The sequence below is a fragment of the Mixophyes fleayi genome, chromosome 2, assembly GCF_038048845.1.
Source record: "Mixophyes fleayi isolate aMixFle1 chromosome 2, aMixFle1.hap1, whole genome shotgun sequence".
Classification (NCBI taxonomy): Eukaryota; Metazoa; Chordata; class Amphibia; order Anura; family Limnodynastidae; genus Mixophyes; species Mixophyes fleayi.
The window spans coordinates 43,623,918-43,642,783 of NC_134403.1; the positions used below are offsets into that span (position 1 = coordinate 43,623,918).

At 42.5% G+C, this 18,866-nt stretch overlaps 1 protein-coding gene and 1 long non-coding RNA gene across 7 annotated transcripts in view; one reads left to right on the forward strand and one right to left on the reverse strand.

Moving 5' to 3' along the window:
* Positions 1 to 18,866, forward strand: part of LOC142140900 (protein mono-ADP-ribosyltransferase PARP4-like) — a 200,752-nt gene that overhangs the window by 93,312 nt on the left and 88,574 nt on the right. For 5 of the 6 annotated variants that reach the window (XM_075198877.1, XM_075198878.1, XM_075198881.1 and 2 more), the window contains 2 exons: positions 14,664 to 14,801; positions 15,994 to 16,044. In XM_075198877.1, coding sequence (XP_075054978.1) covers positions 14,664 to 14,801; positions 15,994 to 16,044 — 189 coding nt within the window. The remainder of the gene's footprint in view (positions 1 to 14,663; positions 14,802 to 15,993; positions 16,045 to 18,866) is intronic. The other variant, XM_075198879.1, reaches the window with a different exon arrangement.
* LOC142140903 (uncharacterized) overlaps positions 16,362 to 18,866 on the reverse strand; it is a 96,531-nt gene continuing 94,026 nt past the window's right edge. Inside the window, exon 3 of the long non-coding RNA XR_012688585.1 lies at positions 16,362 to 18,326. This is a non-coding gene — a long non-coding RNA (uncharacterized LOC142140903). The remainder of the gene's footprint in view (positions 18,327 to 18,866) is intronic.

Here is an 18,866-nt window from a genome sequence, read left to right on the forward strand (position 1 = left end):
GGGGTACTGTCACTCACCGGACCGTGAGTGCCTCTTCCCGGACATTTAGGAACCGTGGCCGTCCACCATCCTGAGGGTCTGCGCATGCGCAGCCCTTTTCTATACTTCAGTGTATACCCCTTTAACTTAATTGGCAGATCAGGCAACCTCCCTATATTAAGCACCTGTGGTCACTACCACGTTGCCTGATCTTGGAGTCTCATTCCTCATGAGTCTCTGAAGGTGTTCCTGTATTACTTGTGTATTCAGTGCTGCTGATTCCTGTGGTTTCCAAACCACTTCTACTACTGTGGTTCCATACCACTTCTACCATCAACTGTGTCATCATGACTGTTTGCTGATTCCTATCCGCTGCCTCCGTGCACTCCAGCTTTTACCTCACTCTCCTGCTTCTCATCAAGTCTGTTTGCTGACTACTATCTGCTGCCTATGTGCACTACCGTCTCCTGCTTGCAACTCGCCTGTGTTCAACATCGTGACTGCCAGCTGACTACTATCCGCTGCCTCTGTGCACTACAGTCTCCTGCTTGCAACTCGCCTGTGTTCAACATCGTGACTGCCAGCTGATTACTATCCGCTGCCTCCGTGCACTACACTCTCATCTCATCTTTGCTGTGGCTTCCTCGAGACTGCCGCTTGTCATTACCATCTGCTACACTTCGTGATCTACAGCTCCTGCCCTGCGCTGCACTCCTGTTTCCCATCGCTGTTGGTTCCTGTGGTTGCTACTGGTTACCTCCGTGTGCCGCTGAGTCCTGCCGCTGTGGTCAGCGCTATCGTCCATCTCCTGCTGATCCACTCTCCACGCCTTCACGTGTTCCACTGGCCTCTACCCTCCTGTCAGCACTGGATTTGTATCTCTCCTACTACCCTCTGCTGGATCATCTCCATTCTCCTGGGTTTCCTATGAGTCCAGTTCCACGTGTTGCTGACTCCTGTGGATTCGTGTCCCTGTCGGTCTACTCACCTGTGCGCTGCACCTGCTCGACCGCTGCTTCTCCTATCCAGGGACTTCCTATCCAGTCGGTCTCCAGCCGCTCATGGAACCGCTGCAATCCCATCTGACTGCTACTGCTGAACCACGGTATGCATACTTCTCATTGACTGTGCTGTGTATTGCATATCTTGCTGGACTGTGTTTGGTTCTCTCTGGAGTCTGCTATCCGCTGAGTCTATTGCCATCATTGACTGTGTTATCATTGTGCTGGACTACTTCAAGAGACTTTCTAGATTGCAGACCTGATCAGTCATTTACATATATATATACCTATATTGTGCATATTCCTGTGGATCGTGTATAAGGTGCCTGTGTATATCCTGTGTTGCAGTCTTCCCCCGTGCACCTCCTCACATATATATGCAGTGGTACAACTTGCTGATGTCAGACCACTGATCCCTGTTTCCGGTATCATCTGTTCCATTATCCTCTCACATAGCAGTGGTACAACTTGCTACCCGCAGACCGCTGACTCTCATCACCTCCTTGTTTCTGTTGGACATTCCTCCTCACTATAGCAGTGGTACAACTTGCTATCGCAGACCACTGACTACCTTCACGTGTCCTTGTCCATACAGTTCCTTGTGTATCATTACCTCATTATTACCAGTGTTGCTAGTCATAGACTTTCCTGAGCATCTCATCGGTCATCATTTCATGTTCCGTGATCACCCAGCTACCAGAGTACCCTATTACCATCTACATTGCTCTGGTAAGCCTACCATCTGGTGATCCCTGGGTAAAGACTCCTAGTGCCCGTGACACCCTTCATAGAGAGAACAGTGGAGTATGAGGTAGCTCGTCGCCTAATCCATAGACCTGTGTCACATCCCGTCTCACATTCTTCTATAATTGGCGAGTCCATGCAAATTTGAAAGATCTCGGCTGACCCCTGAGGAACGTGACCGTAGACGCCGAGACAAGTTATGCATCTATTGTGGTGACTCAGGTCACTTCTTAAATTCTTGTTACAAGAGGCCGGGAAACGCCAAACCCTGATCTGTTCTGGGGAGGTCAGATTGGGGCTTGAGAAAACCTCCTCTTCTGCTGCTTGTACCATTCCTGTTTCTTCTGTGTGATTCTAAGAGACACTCTACCCAAGCTTTAATTGATTCTGGTGCTGCTGGGAACTTTATTTTACAAGATTTAGCTACCCAATGGTCTATTCCATCTGTTCCTTTAGAAACTCCTGTTTTCATCACAGCCATTGATGGATCTCAGCTTTCCAAAGGTGTAATTCATACCCGGACCAAGCCTCTTCTTCTCAGTATTGGAGAATTACATTCTGAAAGTATCTCTTTCCTGATATTGCCTTGTACTACATCCCCAGTCATCCTGGGCCTCCCATGGCTTCAACTCCATTCGCCACAACTAGACTGGAGTACTTCTGAGATTTTAGCCTGGGGTTCTCAGTGTCATTCAGAAAGTTTATCCAAAGTGAGACCACTCCGTTCCTCTAAGGTCATTACACCGTTAGATTCTTCTATGTTACCTCCTCAATCACAGTCATTTACTGATGTCTTTGATAAAGTCCGTGCAGAGATCCTTCCACCTCATCGTCCATGGGATTGCCCCATAGAATTAATACCTGATAAAATTCCACCTAGAGGCCGAGTTTATACCCTCTCTCAACCAGAGACTGAAGCCATGTCCGTTTATGTTAAGGAGAACCTCCAAAGAGGCTTTATCAGACCTTCTGTCTCCCCGGCTGGGGCTGGCTTCTTTTTTGTAAAGAAAAAAGACGTCTCTCTTCGCCCCTGCATTGACTAATGTGGGCTTAATCTGGTGACCATCAAAAATCGTTATCCTATCCCTCTGATTATCGAATTATTCGACGAATTAAAGGAGCTAAAATTTTCACCAAGCTGGACCTCCAAAGTGCCTATAACTAAATTCGTATTCGATCTGGAGATGAGTGGAAAACCGCTTTCAATACCCGCGATGGCCATTCCGAAAATTTGGTGATGCCATTTGGACTTTGCAATGCCCCAGCTTTTTTTCAAAGTTTTATTAATGAGATATTTCGGGATCTCCTCTACTCCTACGTTGTTGTGTATCTAGATGATAATCTCATTTTCTCTAAGTCCCTGGATACTCATAGGAAGCATGTGGCCGAAGTACTAACTAGACTTCACAGGAATCATCTTTACTGTAGATTGGAGAAATGTTCTTTTGAAGCAGCTTCTATGCCTTTTCTAGGTTTCATTATTTCCGGATCGGGTCTGCAGATGGATCCAGAAAAGGTTCAGTCCATTCTAGATTAGCCGCTTCCAGCTACACTCAAAGCCATTCAACGCTTTTTAGGCTGTTCAAATTACTACCGACAGTTCATCTTAAATTACTCCAGTATTGTGGCTCCTATTACAGCTCTCACCAAGAAAGGGGCTAACCCAAAAAGGTGGCCAGTGGAGGCCTTAGTGTTAGGAACCCCCACAGCCAGCAACACAAAACCCGGAATCTGCTCAGAAGTCTGGTTTTCACTGGAGCCCCTAGTAGTGGGGACAGACTTGGCCGCAGACAGCTAAGGGTCGTGAATTGTGCGCAGACTGGGGAGAACCCAGCGATAGCAGATGGAAGAAATAGCAGAGTGAGGTCAGGCAAGGGTCAAGGCCGGCAGCAAACAGAATATCCAGGACACGAACCAGAGTCAGAGGGCACAGGCAAATCAGCAGTGTAGAAATCCAGGCAAAGGGTCAAAAGGGCACAGGCAATCAAAACGGAGTCAGGAATCAGGCAGAAGGTCAGCAACGAAGAATCAATCCAACAAAGGTACAGCAACCAGGAACACGAGCAGGCTAGTCAGCAGAAGCAGGAACTATAACCGGCAGGGAAGGATTGCCCCTCCCTGCCTCAAATACAAGTACTGGCCAATAGGAAATGCCAGAGGCCCAGGGGTTAAGTGGCCAGCTGATTCTTTTTAGTTTGCGCACGCGCCCGGCTGGCCTGGATGCCGGGACGCGGCGCTACACCAGGGAAGCGTTCCGACCGTTGCCAAGGCAACGGTCGGGGTAAAGCGGAAATGACGTCCCGGTCATCATGACGACGGCTGGGGTGTCCAGCAGCAGATGGGAGCGAGTCGCGACGGTGCCCAGAGCCGCCGCGGCTCGTAACACTTAGAGGCTTTCTCTTCTCTCAAGAAGGCCTTTTGTTCAGCACCCATTCTCCAACAACCAAATCTTTCGCAACCATTCTTTTTGGAAGTAGATGCATCAGCAGTTGGTGTTGGAGCAGTCCTCTCCCAACGGTCATCTACCAACCGCTTGTTACCATGTGCTTTTTTTCTTTCGAAATTTTTTACCAGCAGAACACAATTACACCATTGGAGACAAAGAGTTATTAGCGATGAAGTTGGCATTATCGGAGTGGCGATATCTCTTGGAAGGGGCTCAACATGTAGTAACAATTTTTACTGATCATAAAAATCTGCTGTATCTCCAAACAGCACAATGTCTCAACCCTCGGCAAGCTCGATGGTCCCTCTTTTTCTCTAGTTTTAATCTCCATGTCACTTTTAAACCTGGACATTTGAATAAAAAAGCGGATGCCCTGTCTCGAGCCTTTGATACTTCAGCAGATTTAGATCCATCGACCAATCGTCCCATCTTGGATCCTAAGTGCTTGCTAGCTTCTTCTGTGTCTCAATCTCCCCCTCCTGGTAAATCTTTAGTTCCTAAAACACTCCGGAAAAAATTATTACGTTGGAACCATGCTTCTAAATTTTCTGGCCATGCAGGATTTCTGAAGACCTATGAATTAATATCCTGCTCCTATTGGTGGCCATCCATTCGTGTTGATGTTAAGGACTTTGTTGCTTCCTGTGATGTCTGTGCACAGCACAAATCTTCTCGTCTAGCTCCTATGGGACCCCTGTTACCTCTTTCTATACCCTCCAAACCATGGACTCACATCAGCATGGATTTCATAACCGATCTTCCTACTAGTAGGGGTTACAATACAGTCTGGGTCGTGGTGGACCGCTTTTCAAAGATGGCTCATTTTGTACCACTTGTGGGCTTGCCTTCTTTCGCAATCGTGGCGCAGCATTTTATTCAAGAAATTTTTCGACTGCATGGTTGCCCACAAGAGATTGTTTCTGACAGAGGAGTACAATTTACTTCTAAATTCTGGCGAGCGTTGTGTAAGGCACTGGGAGTCCAGCTTAACTTTTCATCTGGATATCATCCACAATCTAATGGGCAGACAGAGAGAGTAAATCAAGACCTTGAGACCTTTATTCGTATGTTCTCTTCTGCTTCACAAGATAACTGGATGGATCTCCTGCCATGGGCAGAGTTTGCTCATAATAATTTGTTTCATGAGTCTACTTCTTCTACTCCATTTTTTATTGTGTATGGGGTACATCCTAGTTTGCCTAAGTTTTCAGCCCTCCCTCCCACCCATGTTCCTGCTGCTACTGAACTCCTTCGGAACTTTTCTTCTACCTGGAGCCAAGTTACATCCCACATTAAGAAGACTTCTGCTCATTATAAAACAGCGGCAGACAAGAAACACAGGGCCGTACCTGCTTTTAAAGTAGGTGACAAAGTCTGGTTATCTCCCCGGAACATTCATCTTAAAGTTCCTTCAATGAAGTTCGCTCCTCGATTCATCGGTCTGTATAAAATTTTGAAAGTTATCAACCCAGTGTCCTTCAAATTAAAGCTGCCAGCTTCACTTCATATTTCAAACTCCTTCCACGTTTCTCTGTTGAAACCAGTAATTATTAATCGTTTTTCATCTACAATATCTTCTTCAACAGTACCAGAATTCTCTCAACAGGAGGATTTCGAGATTACTCAAATTCTGGATTCGAAAGTGGTTCGAGAAGTGTTTAAATATTTAGTGGATTGGAAGGGGTTCGGTCCTGAAGAGCGTTCCTGGGTAAATGCCTCTGACATCAATGCTCCTGCACTATTACGGAAGTTTCATATCAAGTTCCCACGGAAAGTCATCACTAAGTGTCCAGTGGCCACTTTTTCACACGCTGGTCCCATAGCTAGGTGCCGGCGCTGTGACTTTCCTTTTAAGAACCACGATTGTGCTTGCTTCTGTTTCAGAGACATTACTTTCACACAGGTGTTCCTTGCTACCTTGATATGGACCTCCTCCCGAGGCTCATTGGTCCGGGAGCACTATTTTAACCTCCCATGGTTATGGACTCGTTGCCTGTTCTTCGTGTTACCCACTTTGTTTTAGGATCTGGCTGTATACTGTGATCTCCTGTTTGTCCGTTACCTGCTCGCTGGACTATACGTACTGCCGAAGTTACCTGTCATCTTTGGTTCCTGGACGGCGCAGCTGTTACTCCTCTCCGTTGTTCATCTGCACGCTCTATTACTATTGTGAGTTGTTTTGCTACAACTGTGCCTAATCTATTGGCTGAAGCTCATCTCTATACGGCTGACTATATCGCTACATCTCGCTGATAGAGCTACTATCAAGTTACCTGTCATCTGTAGTTCCATGTCTGGCACGGTTTATCCTCACTCTGCTGTGTACCTGTTTGCTGGACTGTTATTGTGAACTGCTTGCTGTGCCTGTGGCTATTACTTCAGCTCAAGTTGCGTGCCTCCGTTCAGCTGCCTCATACTACAGTGAATTCACCTTTGCATCTACGTCTGGATTACCTGCTACCTGTAGTTCCACGTACGGTTCAGATACTCCTCACTCCTCTGCTACTTCTAGGCAACATTCTGCTGCATGTGTTTGTGTTCATCCAAGTCCTTGGGTGTTGTTTAACGCTTATTGCTCTGCTACATAAGAATCACCGCAATACCAGAACCACCTGCTATGTTGAATTATCATCTTTATTCTCGGACCAGCCAAGTTCTATATACTACTCTGTTTGGACTTTAGCTGTACCAGTGATTCACATTCATCTGCTGTGTGTTTCTCTATTGGATCCAAGTATTCTTAATCATCACCTTTCCGTTCAACTGTTGTATTAGTCATCTCATGCTGTTGCCAAGGGTTACCAACTATGAAGTAGCATATGTGATTTGTTTCTGCAATCTGACCAACTGCCGTGTGTTCATTGCTGCCGAGATATTTATATATATATATATATATATATATATTTTTTTTTTTTTTTTTCATTTATTCCTGTTGTACCATCAGTCAATACATTACTTGCAGCACTACTACTATCTCCTGTTTTATTATTATCAGTGATGCTTATGAGCCATGAACTTTTAATCCTGTGAATATCATCATTCAGAATGTCACTGTGTTCTGCCTCCACAATCCTCTACTAATACTAGTCTTGCGGAATAGGAGCAGCGGAGACCATATTCCCTTGTGGGGATCCCTGGTGAAAACCTCCTATCCGTTAGACTCCACGCTCCTGGGCAAGTTCTCTATAGTAGAGGAAAGGGATCTACAAAATCGTTCAGAGCCGTGACACCTATACTACACAACCAGCCACAGCTGTCTCCTTAACAGCTGTGATTTACTATTTCCACTGTTATGCTAAGTGGGCCCTACCTGCATGAGTCATGGAGGTAAATGTATTATGCTGAGCTTTCTGCTACTTACTGATATTCGGCGACTTTGCATGGCAAATTTAAAACGGCAATGTCTTTAAGGGCAAGTTTTGCCCTTAAAGAGATTGCCGTTTTAAATTTAGCTTTTAATGTCGCCAAAATTGCTCTTTAATACATTTACACCCCATGGTCTTGGCCTTTGTATGCATGCCCTGGCTAATTCATCACCCCCATATATATGATACACTTCTCTTGTTTCTAATAAATATATAAATTTAGCTGTTGTGTGGCATTGAAATGGTACTTTTTGTAGACTTCTGGTTGTCACTATTCTTATATGTATTTAGTTATGTATTTTTTAATTAAAAAAATAATTGAAAAACAAATGCAAAGATGTACTTACAGCATGACTGCAAATTGCAATGCTTCTGTATAATTGGAAGAGTACATGTTTTAATTGAGAAATGTAGATATACTAATTGTAATGTAAATTTTCAATATTTTTCTTTAGTGTTCTCTCCTGATGTGGTTGAGTCAGACGATGAATACATACCCCAGATACTTACTTCTCATTTCAGTCCTTATTCTTTATATAGTTTGTAAGGCCCACCCCCTCCATCACATGACTTGGCTGACAGAATGGGATTGCTGGTTTCCACACAGGGTATTTTAAACCACAGTGTTAAACCACAGTGTAAAGCAGCAGTAAGGAATAGGCCATACAGGGCCTGATTAAGGGTTCCAGCCGCCCTAGGCTAATACACCGGTTGACGCCGTTCTGGAAACTTGGAGTCCTGTATTGAAAATCATCATGATCAACATTTATTTATATAGTGCCAGCAAATTCCGTAGTGCATTACAGTTGAAAATGTGCAAAAATTTGAATGATACACATTATGAGAATGACCAAATAAAACAACCCCCTAGTACAGGCACAGACAATAAAATATATAAAAATTATTTATATTCATATACTAACATCTACCAGCCCCATCTGTCAAGTATTTAACATTCTAGTGAGTGACTACAGAGAGCATCCACATCACAGCCACGCAATACAGAGATCATGTCCCCCACAAGCTATTTTATCACCTACCCCAGCCATTTTTGTAAACCCTCACCAGAAAGTTTGACACCCCATCCATGTCTTCACCCACCTAACCACTTATTTGCTCACCCACCCCCCAGCCAATTAATCACCTCACTTTAACCAATCCATTAACCCTCCATAGCCAATCCATTAACAACCCCCCCCCCGCTAGCTATTTTATCAACGGTTGCAGGGTTATTCAGAAACCCCCCCTAGGTGAATTCATCAACCTGTTGCAGCCAATTCCCCCCACACACACACAATTCTTCAACCCACTGCAGGCAATTCAGTAACCCCCCCAGGGCAAATTACATGCAATACACCCCCTCCCTCCCCCAATTATCAACATATGGCAGGTAGTTAATTAACCCCCCTCCCCGCCCCCCACAAAATCATCAACCCATTACAGGCAACTTATTACCCCCCCCCCCCAGGCAGTTCTTCAAAACGATTGCTGCCGATTCATTAACCCCCTCCCCACACCAGTAATCCCCCCCCCCCCCTCCTCAGTCGCCACCTGTATCACATCCTCTTCCATTATATTATAGACAAAACTTACCTGGCTGTCTTCTGCTCCTCCTCTCTGCAGACGCCGGCACTTCTGTCTTCTGACAGGCAGCTAACAGTAAATCTAAGGATGTTAGCTGTCCTGCCAGAGCGGGCACGCTGTCACTGCTTAATGTGGTCACTTGAGATGTGATAATCTCACGTGACCACGCTAAGCAGTGAGAGCGTGCCCGCTCTGGCAGGACAGCTAACATCCTTGGATTTACTCTTAGCTACCTGCCTGCCTCCTAATTGGATCCGCTGACGGTCGGGACTGCCCCCCTTCAGACTAAAGGGCGGCCCCGAGATTGAAGGAAGAAAGCACCGATCTGTAATTAGGAAAAAATAAAATAAATATATATATATAAAAACAAATATTAATGTGCCCCCCCCCGTGACCCAGCGCTCCAGGCTGCAGCCTGGTCAGCCTATTGGCTGATCAGGCCCTGAGGCCATATTTTAAAATATACTGAGCAACATATTGACATCCAAGCAAAGTCGAAGATTCTACGCAGGGGTTTAATTTTGTAAAAAAAAAAAAATGTAAATGAGAAAATAAAAGAACATTAGAATCTACTCATTTAAAGTGCGCAAGTCCACAAAAGCTTGGTACATTGTTCCACTGGTCAGGTCACTAAGAGGTTCCATAAGAACCCATTCTTTTACACCAGTCTCTTTAGTGCCATCGTTTGAAAGGGGTGGGTTCCTTTTAACAGATTTGGAACATTTTGTGTAAAGTTTTTTTTTATTAAATGGATACCAGCCTTTTTAAACACTTTGAGTTTTAACAAGATATGGTGGAAGGGATGCAGAGTCCATCAGTATCTTATTATTGGGATATTGGAGGAGAGAGGCGTGGCCTCACTAATCTCTTTAGTGCTGATGGAAATAGGCTGCAGAGCAGGATCTGCACATACTGCAGCATAGAGCATTCTGGTGCTATACCCAAAACATCCATGCAGTGCTCCAACAAGACAAACTTATAGACCAAAACTCCACTTATCTATAAAGTTAGATTTAGGCTGTTTTTTTTCTTTCTGTTATTCTCTTAACGCAGCAGATAGGAAAATACATCAAAATAACAGTAAAAACCAAGAACAGAGCATGCATAGCTTGTTGGGGTACTCCCCTTGGAATCCAATAAGGTTTTCTATGACAGCTCCAGATAGTAGGATAAGGGGGAGCATTCCCATCCACCAAACAAGTCAATAAAAATATCTATGGAAGACAGCTTTGGAGCTGAAGATGATTTAAAACATCTGTAAGGATTGAAGCGATCCACATCTCATTAGAGCTTAGAGCTGGAAGATCAAGCTTACGGAATTCCCAAGAATAGATCACCACCCTTCTTATGTAAGGAGAGATCATCAAGGAGAAAAATTGTGTGTAATTGTACTAAATATTCATGCAACTCAGTATGATGATTTTCAATACAGTAAGGTTTTGTATTTATCTGTGATAACCATACAGTGTTACATATTATTGGATTTAACAAATCATAATCACTATGTATATGACAGATGTTCATTGAAGTATAAAAGTCAACAGGAAGACTTGTGTAGGTGGCACCATGCATGGATTATACTATGAAATGGAGACCAAATAATAGTCTAGGAAGAATAGATGAATAAAAATATAGATGCATCATATTTACCTTTGACAGCTATACAAACTTATTGTAAAAATATTACTATGCTTCATCTGAATGCATAAATATGAGTACGGATGAACGTCCAATCCTCAAAACCCAAAATGAATGAGACTGAACTGTTACTGCCACCACAACATACTGGACATTTAAAAAACTCTTTATTCAATGAAAACAGCTATGTCCGACAACAGATATGTGCCTGAAAGTATTACATCCGTCACTATCTAATTAGATAATCTTGGTTTGAAAAATAAATATACCTGGCACTATTTACAGCCATCTCTTTAATAAGAGTCAGATAGAAGCCAATAGGAAGATTAGTGTGGGCGGCACCACGCATGGATTAGACTATGAAACGGAGATTGAATGATTGTTTATGAGAAATATAAACAAAAACATGGAAACTTAACTTGAATAGTCCTATAAATTTATTGTAATACTATTATTATGCTTTATCAGAATACATAATTATGAGAGCCGATGAACGCTTAACCTTAAAATCCAAAATGAATGAGATGTGTTTTCTCAAATAGGATCGTATTTCGTCCAATGAGAGTATGTAGGAGGGCGGGCTTGTGATATTACTGAACCATTATTGTTGCAAAGACATGGCAATCATACAGACTCACACCCACCTTAATCTACCACGTCAGAGAGTAGGAGTGTCTCTGAGAGTATAAATTCCTGTCTGATCTAACGATCGGTTAGTCCTAGAAAAAGTTTAGCGAAACGCACGTCGGCGGTTATTGGATGCTCGCATTGACTTTAATTAGATTTTATTATTACTAGATTTAGGGGCACATTTATCAATATTCACATAAAGTGAAAAGTAGTTTTCAATCCTTATCGCAATGATGATAAGGATTGAACTATTTCTCACATTTATGTACAGCCCTGCACAGAAACAGCAGTTCCGAAAAACTGCTGTTTCAGTGATAAAAAAAATCATACTTACCCCCCTCTTCGGAAGCGCTGTCTCCGGGTCTTCTCTTCACTCTTCAATTGCGCATGTCCAGTTCCAAGAACTGGACATGCGCACACAGATCCCCTCTCTGTATCGTTGCAGAGAGAGCGCGCTGAGTGACAGGGAGGGATCATGTGATCCCTCCACACATGCGCTGTACAGCTCTGCTCTTCGGAGCAGAGCTGACAGCATTAGATTTCTTCAATTCCGATGATGTACGCCAGCCCGGGATTTATCGAAGGGTAATTCCCGGGTCGGACCCGGGTTGCCTGCACTATGAATGGTGCAACCCGGGTTTTTCAACCCGGGTTGCACAGAAAACAAGCTAATTGGCTGTCTGCCTGTCTCTGGAGGATGATGTCATCAGTGGGAGCCCGTGGAAGATTCGAGAAGGAGTTTAGGAGAAATGGTGGATGGTGGAGTGCAGATCAAGCTGAAGCAGAATCGGAGTTTGTTGGAGAAAATTGCTTTTATTTCACTGAAAAAGTGTGTATTAACATAAAACACACTAGTAAACATGAACTCTGGGCTACACAAAAGTGAGTCGTCGGCCATGATGAAAAGTAATGTGGTAAACAATCACCACCCACTTTTGCATCATCTTTATGCGGCAAAAAACCAGTCACCTTTCAATGACATCACCATTTTTCAGCCAATGAAAACTGCTCTGGTGATGACTCCCACAAATTGCCAGGGCACAGACTTGTGCAGTATGAATGGGGTCAACCCGGGAAATTCCCGGGTCCGAGGTGCAGTATGAATGGTGTTTCTGAGCTGGGACGCTCCGAGCCCCGGCAAAAATCCGGCTTGGAAAACCCGGTATATTGCCGGGGCGGCAGTATGAAAGCGGTATTAGTAACAACAAAGGATATACTGATAACTAATTCATCACAGCGCAGATAAGATATACAGTCAGGTCCATAAATATTGGGACATCGACACAATTCTCATATTTTGGGCTCTAAACACCACCACAATGGATTTGAAATGAAACAAACAAGATGTGCTTTAACTGCAGACTTTCAGCTTTAATTTGAGGGTATTTACATCCAAATCTGGTGAACGGTGTAGGAATTACAACGGTTTCTATATGTACCTTCCAATTTTTAAGGGACCAAAAGTAATGGGACAATCGACTCAAAAGCTATTTCATGGACATGTGTGGGCTATTCCCTCATTATTTCATCATCAATTAAGCAGGTAAAAGGTCTGGAGTTGATTCTAGGTGTGACATTTGCATTTGGAATCTGTTGCTGTCGAGTCTCAATATGAGATCCAAAGAGCTGTCACTATCAGTGAAGCAAGCCATCATTAGGCTGAAAAATCAAAACAAACCCATCAGAGAGATAGCAAAAACATTAGGTGTGGCCAAATCAACTGTTTGGAACACTCTTAAAAAGAAAGAACGCACCGGAGAGCTCAGGAACACCAAAAGATCCGGAAGACCACGGAAAACAACTGTGGTGGATGACAGAAGAACGTTTTCCCTGGTGAAGAAAAACCCCTTCACAACAGTTGGCCAGATCAAGAACACTTTCCAGGAGGTAGGTGTATATGTGTCAAAGTCAACAATCGAGAGAAGACTTCACAAGAGTGAATATAGAGGGTTCATCACAAGATGTAAACCATTTGTGAGCCACAAAAACAGGAAGACCAGATTAGAGTTTGGCAAACAACATCTAAAAAAGCCATTACAGTTCTGGAACAAAATCCTATGGACAAAGATCAACTTGTACCAGAGTGATGGGAAGAGAAGAGTATGGAGAAGGAAATAATCTGCTCATGATCCAAAACATACCACCTCATCAGTGAAGCACAGTGGTGGTAGTGTCATGGCGTGGGCATGTATGGCTGCCAATGGAACTGGTTCCCTTGTATTCATTGATGATGTGACTGCTGACAAAAGCAGTAGGATGAATTCTGAAGTGTTTCGGGCAATATTATCTGCTCATATTCAGTCAAATGCTTCAGAACCCATTGGACGGTGCTTCACAGTGCAGATGGACAAAGACCCGAAGCATACTGCAAAAGCAACCAAAGAGTTTTTTAAGGCTAACAAGTGGAATGCTATGCAATGGCCAAGTCAATCACCTGACCTGAATCCGATTGAGCATGTATTTCACTTGATGAAGACAAAACTGAAGGGAAAATGCCCCAAGAACAAACAGGAACTGAAGACATTTGCAGTAGAGGCCTGGCAGAGCATCACCAGGGATGAAAACCAGCGTCTGGTGATGTCTATGCCTTCCAGACTTCAGCCTGTAATTGACTGCAAAGGATTTGCAACAAAGTATTAAAAAGTGAAAGTTTGATGTAGGATTGTTTAGTTTGTCCCATTACTTTTGGTCCCTTAAAAAGTGGGAGCCACATATAGAAACCGTTGTAATTCCTACACCGTTCACCAGATTTGGATGTAAATACCCTCAAATTAAAGCTGAAAGTCTGCAGTTAAAGCACATCTTGTTTGTTTCATTTCAAGTCCATTGTGGTGGTGTATAGAGCCCAAAATATGAGAATTGTGTCGATGTCCCAATATTTATGGACCTCACTGTACCATCTTACTACAGCGCAGCCAGCCAGTGAGATAATTATAGATATAACTACTAGACTAATAGTAGATTTTGGTGGTCACATGAGCAAATACATATGCAGACCTGTTTAATGTTGTCCAATACTTTACCCTACTTATATACAGGAATCACTTATTGAAATTGTCCTCTCACGACTTTATAGAAGTATTACGGCTGAGCATCCAAGTTTTAATTTTCACTATTTCACCACAATTATTTCACTAATTTTGTATAAATTTTAATATATTTTGAATAAAAGTTTATATTTTATTTCTTGTTTTCCAATATGGTTACATTCTGATCTGGGAATTCTAGTGCACCTTATTAATTAACTTCTAGTCTATCCTCCTTTTTTCGCTGCAGGTGTTGGGCCAGGCACTAACTTCAAATATCTATTCTCAGCTGTCCACCTGTCCCAGCCGCGATGTTCCACCGCCTCCCAGTGCCACGATGAGAACTCCCGCACCGTCACCTCACTACAGACGTCGAAGTGCCAGACAGGTGAGCAAGTTTGTCTGCAGACAGATTAAGGCTTGTCAGTGTGGTTGGGGTGACCACACGTCGCCAATAAACGGTGTTTTTAAGCCTTTATACCTGGAGCCCTATATGAGTGCGACTGAATCGTTCGGCTACCAAGCCACCGAAATAATTTTTTTTTGATATGTTACACAATTGGTTAGTATAAATCTGACCAGCCACTCAGACAGAAGTACATTTTTTCCATTGTGTTACTAATAAACAATCTCTGTGAACCAAAAAAAACACAGAATGGATATAGTAAAAAAAAAATATATTCCTGGTAAACCAAACACATTGCATATCTGTTCTATAAAATGCCCTGATCAGGAAGTACAATACACTTGTAGATATTAAGGTGTTACACTTAGTGCTGTTCTTTATCTCAGTCAATATAGCAATAATGCAGAAGGACAGTCCATGGGTGTAGCACTATCCCAAAATTATATCCAAAGAGGGCAGACTGCATTTTCTGAAGGTCTGTTCCCCAGACTGCAAGGTACATCCTTAGCCACAGTGAAAACATTGGACAGAGCATGGGGCTTAAACAGCCCTATACTACACAACCAGCCACAGCTGTCTCCTTAACAGCTGTGATTTACTATTTCCACTGTTATGCTAAGTGGGCCCTACCTGCCTGAGTCATGGAGGTAAATGTATTATGCTGAGCTTTCTGCAACTTACTGATATTCGGCGACTTTGCAGGGGCAAATTTAAAACGGCAATGTCTTTAAGGGCAAGTTTTGTCTTTAAAGAAATTGCCGTTTTAAATTTAGCTGTCAAAGTCGCCAAAATTTCTCTTTAATACATTTACACTCCATGGTCTTGGCCTCTGTATGCAGGCCCTGGCTAATTCATCACCCCCATATACGATACACTTCTCTTGTTTCTAATAAATATACAACTCTATGGTTAGTTGTGACAACTGATAGGAAAAGTTGTTGTGTGGCGTTGAAATGGTTCTTTTTGTAGACTTCTGGTTGTCACTATTCATGTATGTATTTAGTTATGTATTTTTTAATTAAAAAAATGATTGAAAAACAAATGCATACATGTACTTACAGCATGACTGCAAATTGCAATGCTTCTGTATAATTGGAAGATTACATATTTAAACTGATAAATGTAGATATACTAATTGTAATGTAATGTAAAATTTTAATATTTTTCTTTTTAGGTTAGGTGTTTCTTGTCTGTGGATTCGTCTGTGAAGGAATCATTATCCGAGGTACTTACTTTACTCAGTCCTTATTCATTGTGTAGTTTGTAAGGCCCACGCCCTCCATCACATAACTTGGCTGACAGAATGGGATTGCTGCTTTCCATGTGGGGTATTTTAAACCACAGTGTAAAGTAGCAGTAAGGGATGGGCCATATGTAGCTGCATACAGCATTTTAAAATATACTGAGCAACATTTTGACATCCAAGCAAAGCCGAAGATTCTATACAGGGGTTTGGTTTTATAAAAAAAAAAAAAAAAAGATATTGGAATCTTCTCATTTAAGATAGGCAAGTCCACAAAAGATTCTTATACTTTAAAATTTTCCTCTTATCTTTGGCCACCGTGATCACCCTGGATCTATCTGCAGTGGACCATAGAATAGTAATAAAGCGCAGTGTTAGTACATTGCTCCACTGGTCAGGTCACTAAGAGGTTCCATAAGAACCCATTCTTCTTCACCAGTATACTAAAAGTGCCATAGGGCTTAGTTCTCCATATTCATTGTTTGAAAGGGGTGGGTTCCTTTTAACAGATTTGGAACATTTTTTGTAAAGTAATATTTTTTATTGAATGGATACCAGCCCTTTTAAACACTTTGAGTTTTAACAAGATATGGTGGATGGGATGCAGAGTCCATCTGTATCTTATTATTGGGATATTGGAGGATGGAGGCGTGGCCTCACTAATCTCTTTAGTGCTGATGGAAATAGGCTGCAGTGCTGGTAGAACCAGGATCAGCACATACTGCAGCATAGAGCATTCTGATGCTATACCCAAAAATTCATGCAGTGCTCCAACTAGGCAAGCTCATAGACTGAAACTCCACTGATCTATAAAGTTAGATTTAGGCTGGTTTTTTTACTTTCTGTTATTTGCTTAACGCAGCAGATAGGAAAATACATGAAAATAACAGTAAAAACCAAGAACAGAGCATGCATAGCTTGTTGGGGTACTCCCCTTGGAATCCAATAAGGTTCTCTATGATAGCTCTAGACAGTCGGATAAGGGGAAGCATTCCCATCCACCAACCAAGTCAATAAAAATATCTATGGAAGACAGCTTTGGAGCTGAAGATGATTTAAAACATCTGTAAGGATTGAAGCGATCCACATCTCAGTTGAGCTTAGAGCTGGAAGATTAAGCTTAAGGAATTTCCAAGAATAGATCACCACCCTTCTTATGTAAGGAGATCATCAAGGAGTCAGAGAAGTAACAGAGATGGTGGATGTACGGTTAAAGTCAGTAAGGGACACCATGGAAATTGCAAGATGAGTGCACTTTCAAGAATCCTGTGGACAGAGCAGTAGGATGCTGTCTGAAGAATATACATGTTACTACAGGTGCAGCACTGAAGCCAACCATTGCTTCATCTGCTGTTGCTCTTGCCTTGCCAAATTGGATAGGCAACTTTGAGACATAGATACAGGACGCCATCAGTCCCACAGTGGTTTTGAAGGTGGTTGAAAACATGCAGAGAGATGTAGAATCCCTCTTTGAGAGATCACTGGATGTTATCAGTCTTTTGGCCAGAGTCAAGTCATAAGCAGTAGTCACAGGAAGATCATTGTGGCTCAGGCACTGGTCTGTGGATAAGATAAATATGGAGTGAGGTGTTCAAATGCTGAATGGTGCCAGGCTGAACTCCGCAGCTGTCATACATCCCTTAGTCCTTACTTCCAGGGATCCAGACAGCGCTGAGCGTCTCTCTGGGAAACAGACTCCGGATTCTGCTCCACCAGTTGCTGGCAACCTCCACAGGACCACAACAGCCTGTATGCCCCGGGCTGGAGGGGAAGGTGGTGCTGGGATGTGATGAATGTCGGGAGCCTGACGAAGATGACCTCAAAGAAGGCATGCAGGGGGGAGAGAGCCCATGTCAGAATATGGAGGGTGACTATTTAGTCCCTTTGGACATACGATCAGAGCAGTAGAAGTGGTGGTGATGTGGTGGTATACAGTTGTATATCGGCCCACTTCAACCACAGTATGTATGTAACAAAATATGTATAAATCATATCTGTTCTTTTCATCAGACAGATTTCGTTATACTCTTTGAATATGTCAGTTAATAGTCTCCTTACTAGAGGTTTGTGATCAGAGTATACCCAAGTCATTGTCATTCATGTTTTCATGACTCTCTTCATTTCATTAAGCAGTAATCAATGTAGTTCTGTCCTGAGATCAAATTTGCGCGAAGCATCAAAAAGATATCAATTGATTCCCAATATTCTATGAAGAAATTTGCACAGTTTGGAGCAAATTTTGATCACATAGCGATCCCCCATACCTGGAGGAAAAAGAATGTGAAACCAGAAATGATTATGTAAAAAATTAAATGACTGCTATTCAGAATAATCCTTCTTTTAATAATATTTTGTATTTGATAATAGAATATCTATAGATTTTGTACCTCTGTTTTGTTTACGAATAGTATACAAAGAGATTACATCACAAGTTGCTGTAGATAGCCATTATCCCATACACTTGTATCCAAATACCTTAGGCCATCACATTTATCTTTTAAATAGAATGTAATTTGTGACTATAGATTGCAAGTGATTTCCATTTATTCACAAAATATCCTAGTTAAGGAATCAAATCCGCACATCCGTTATAATTGGCCCTTCAGTGGGTTCCTTTAAACTCTTTGATGCATTACTGTACTTTGATTCATCTTGGGTAAGAATATTCTTCCTGTTATTCAGAGTAAGTATGGTTTAGACTTTAGATCAATGGTTGGATTTGTATCTGTTCGTTAGGGGAGCTGGAGGCACAGAGGATCAGGCAAATTTGGTGTCATTGGGGTTTAAACTACAAACATTAAAGC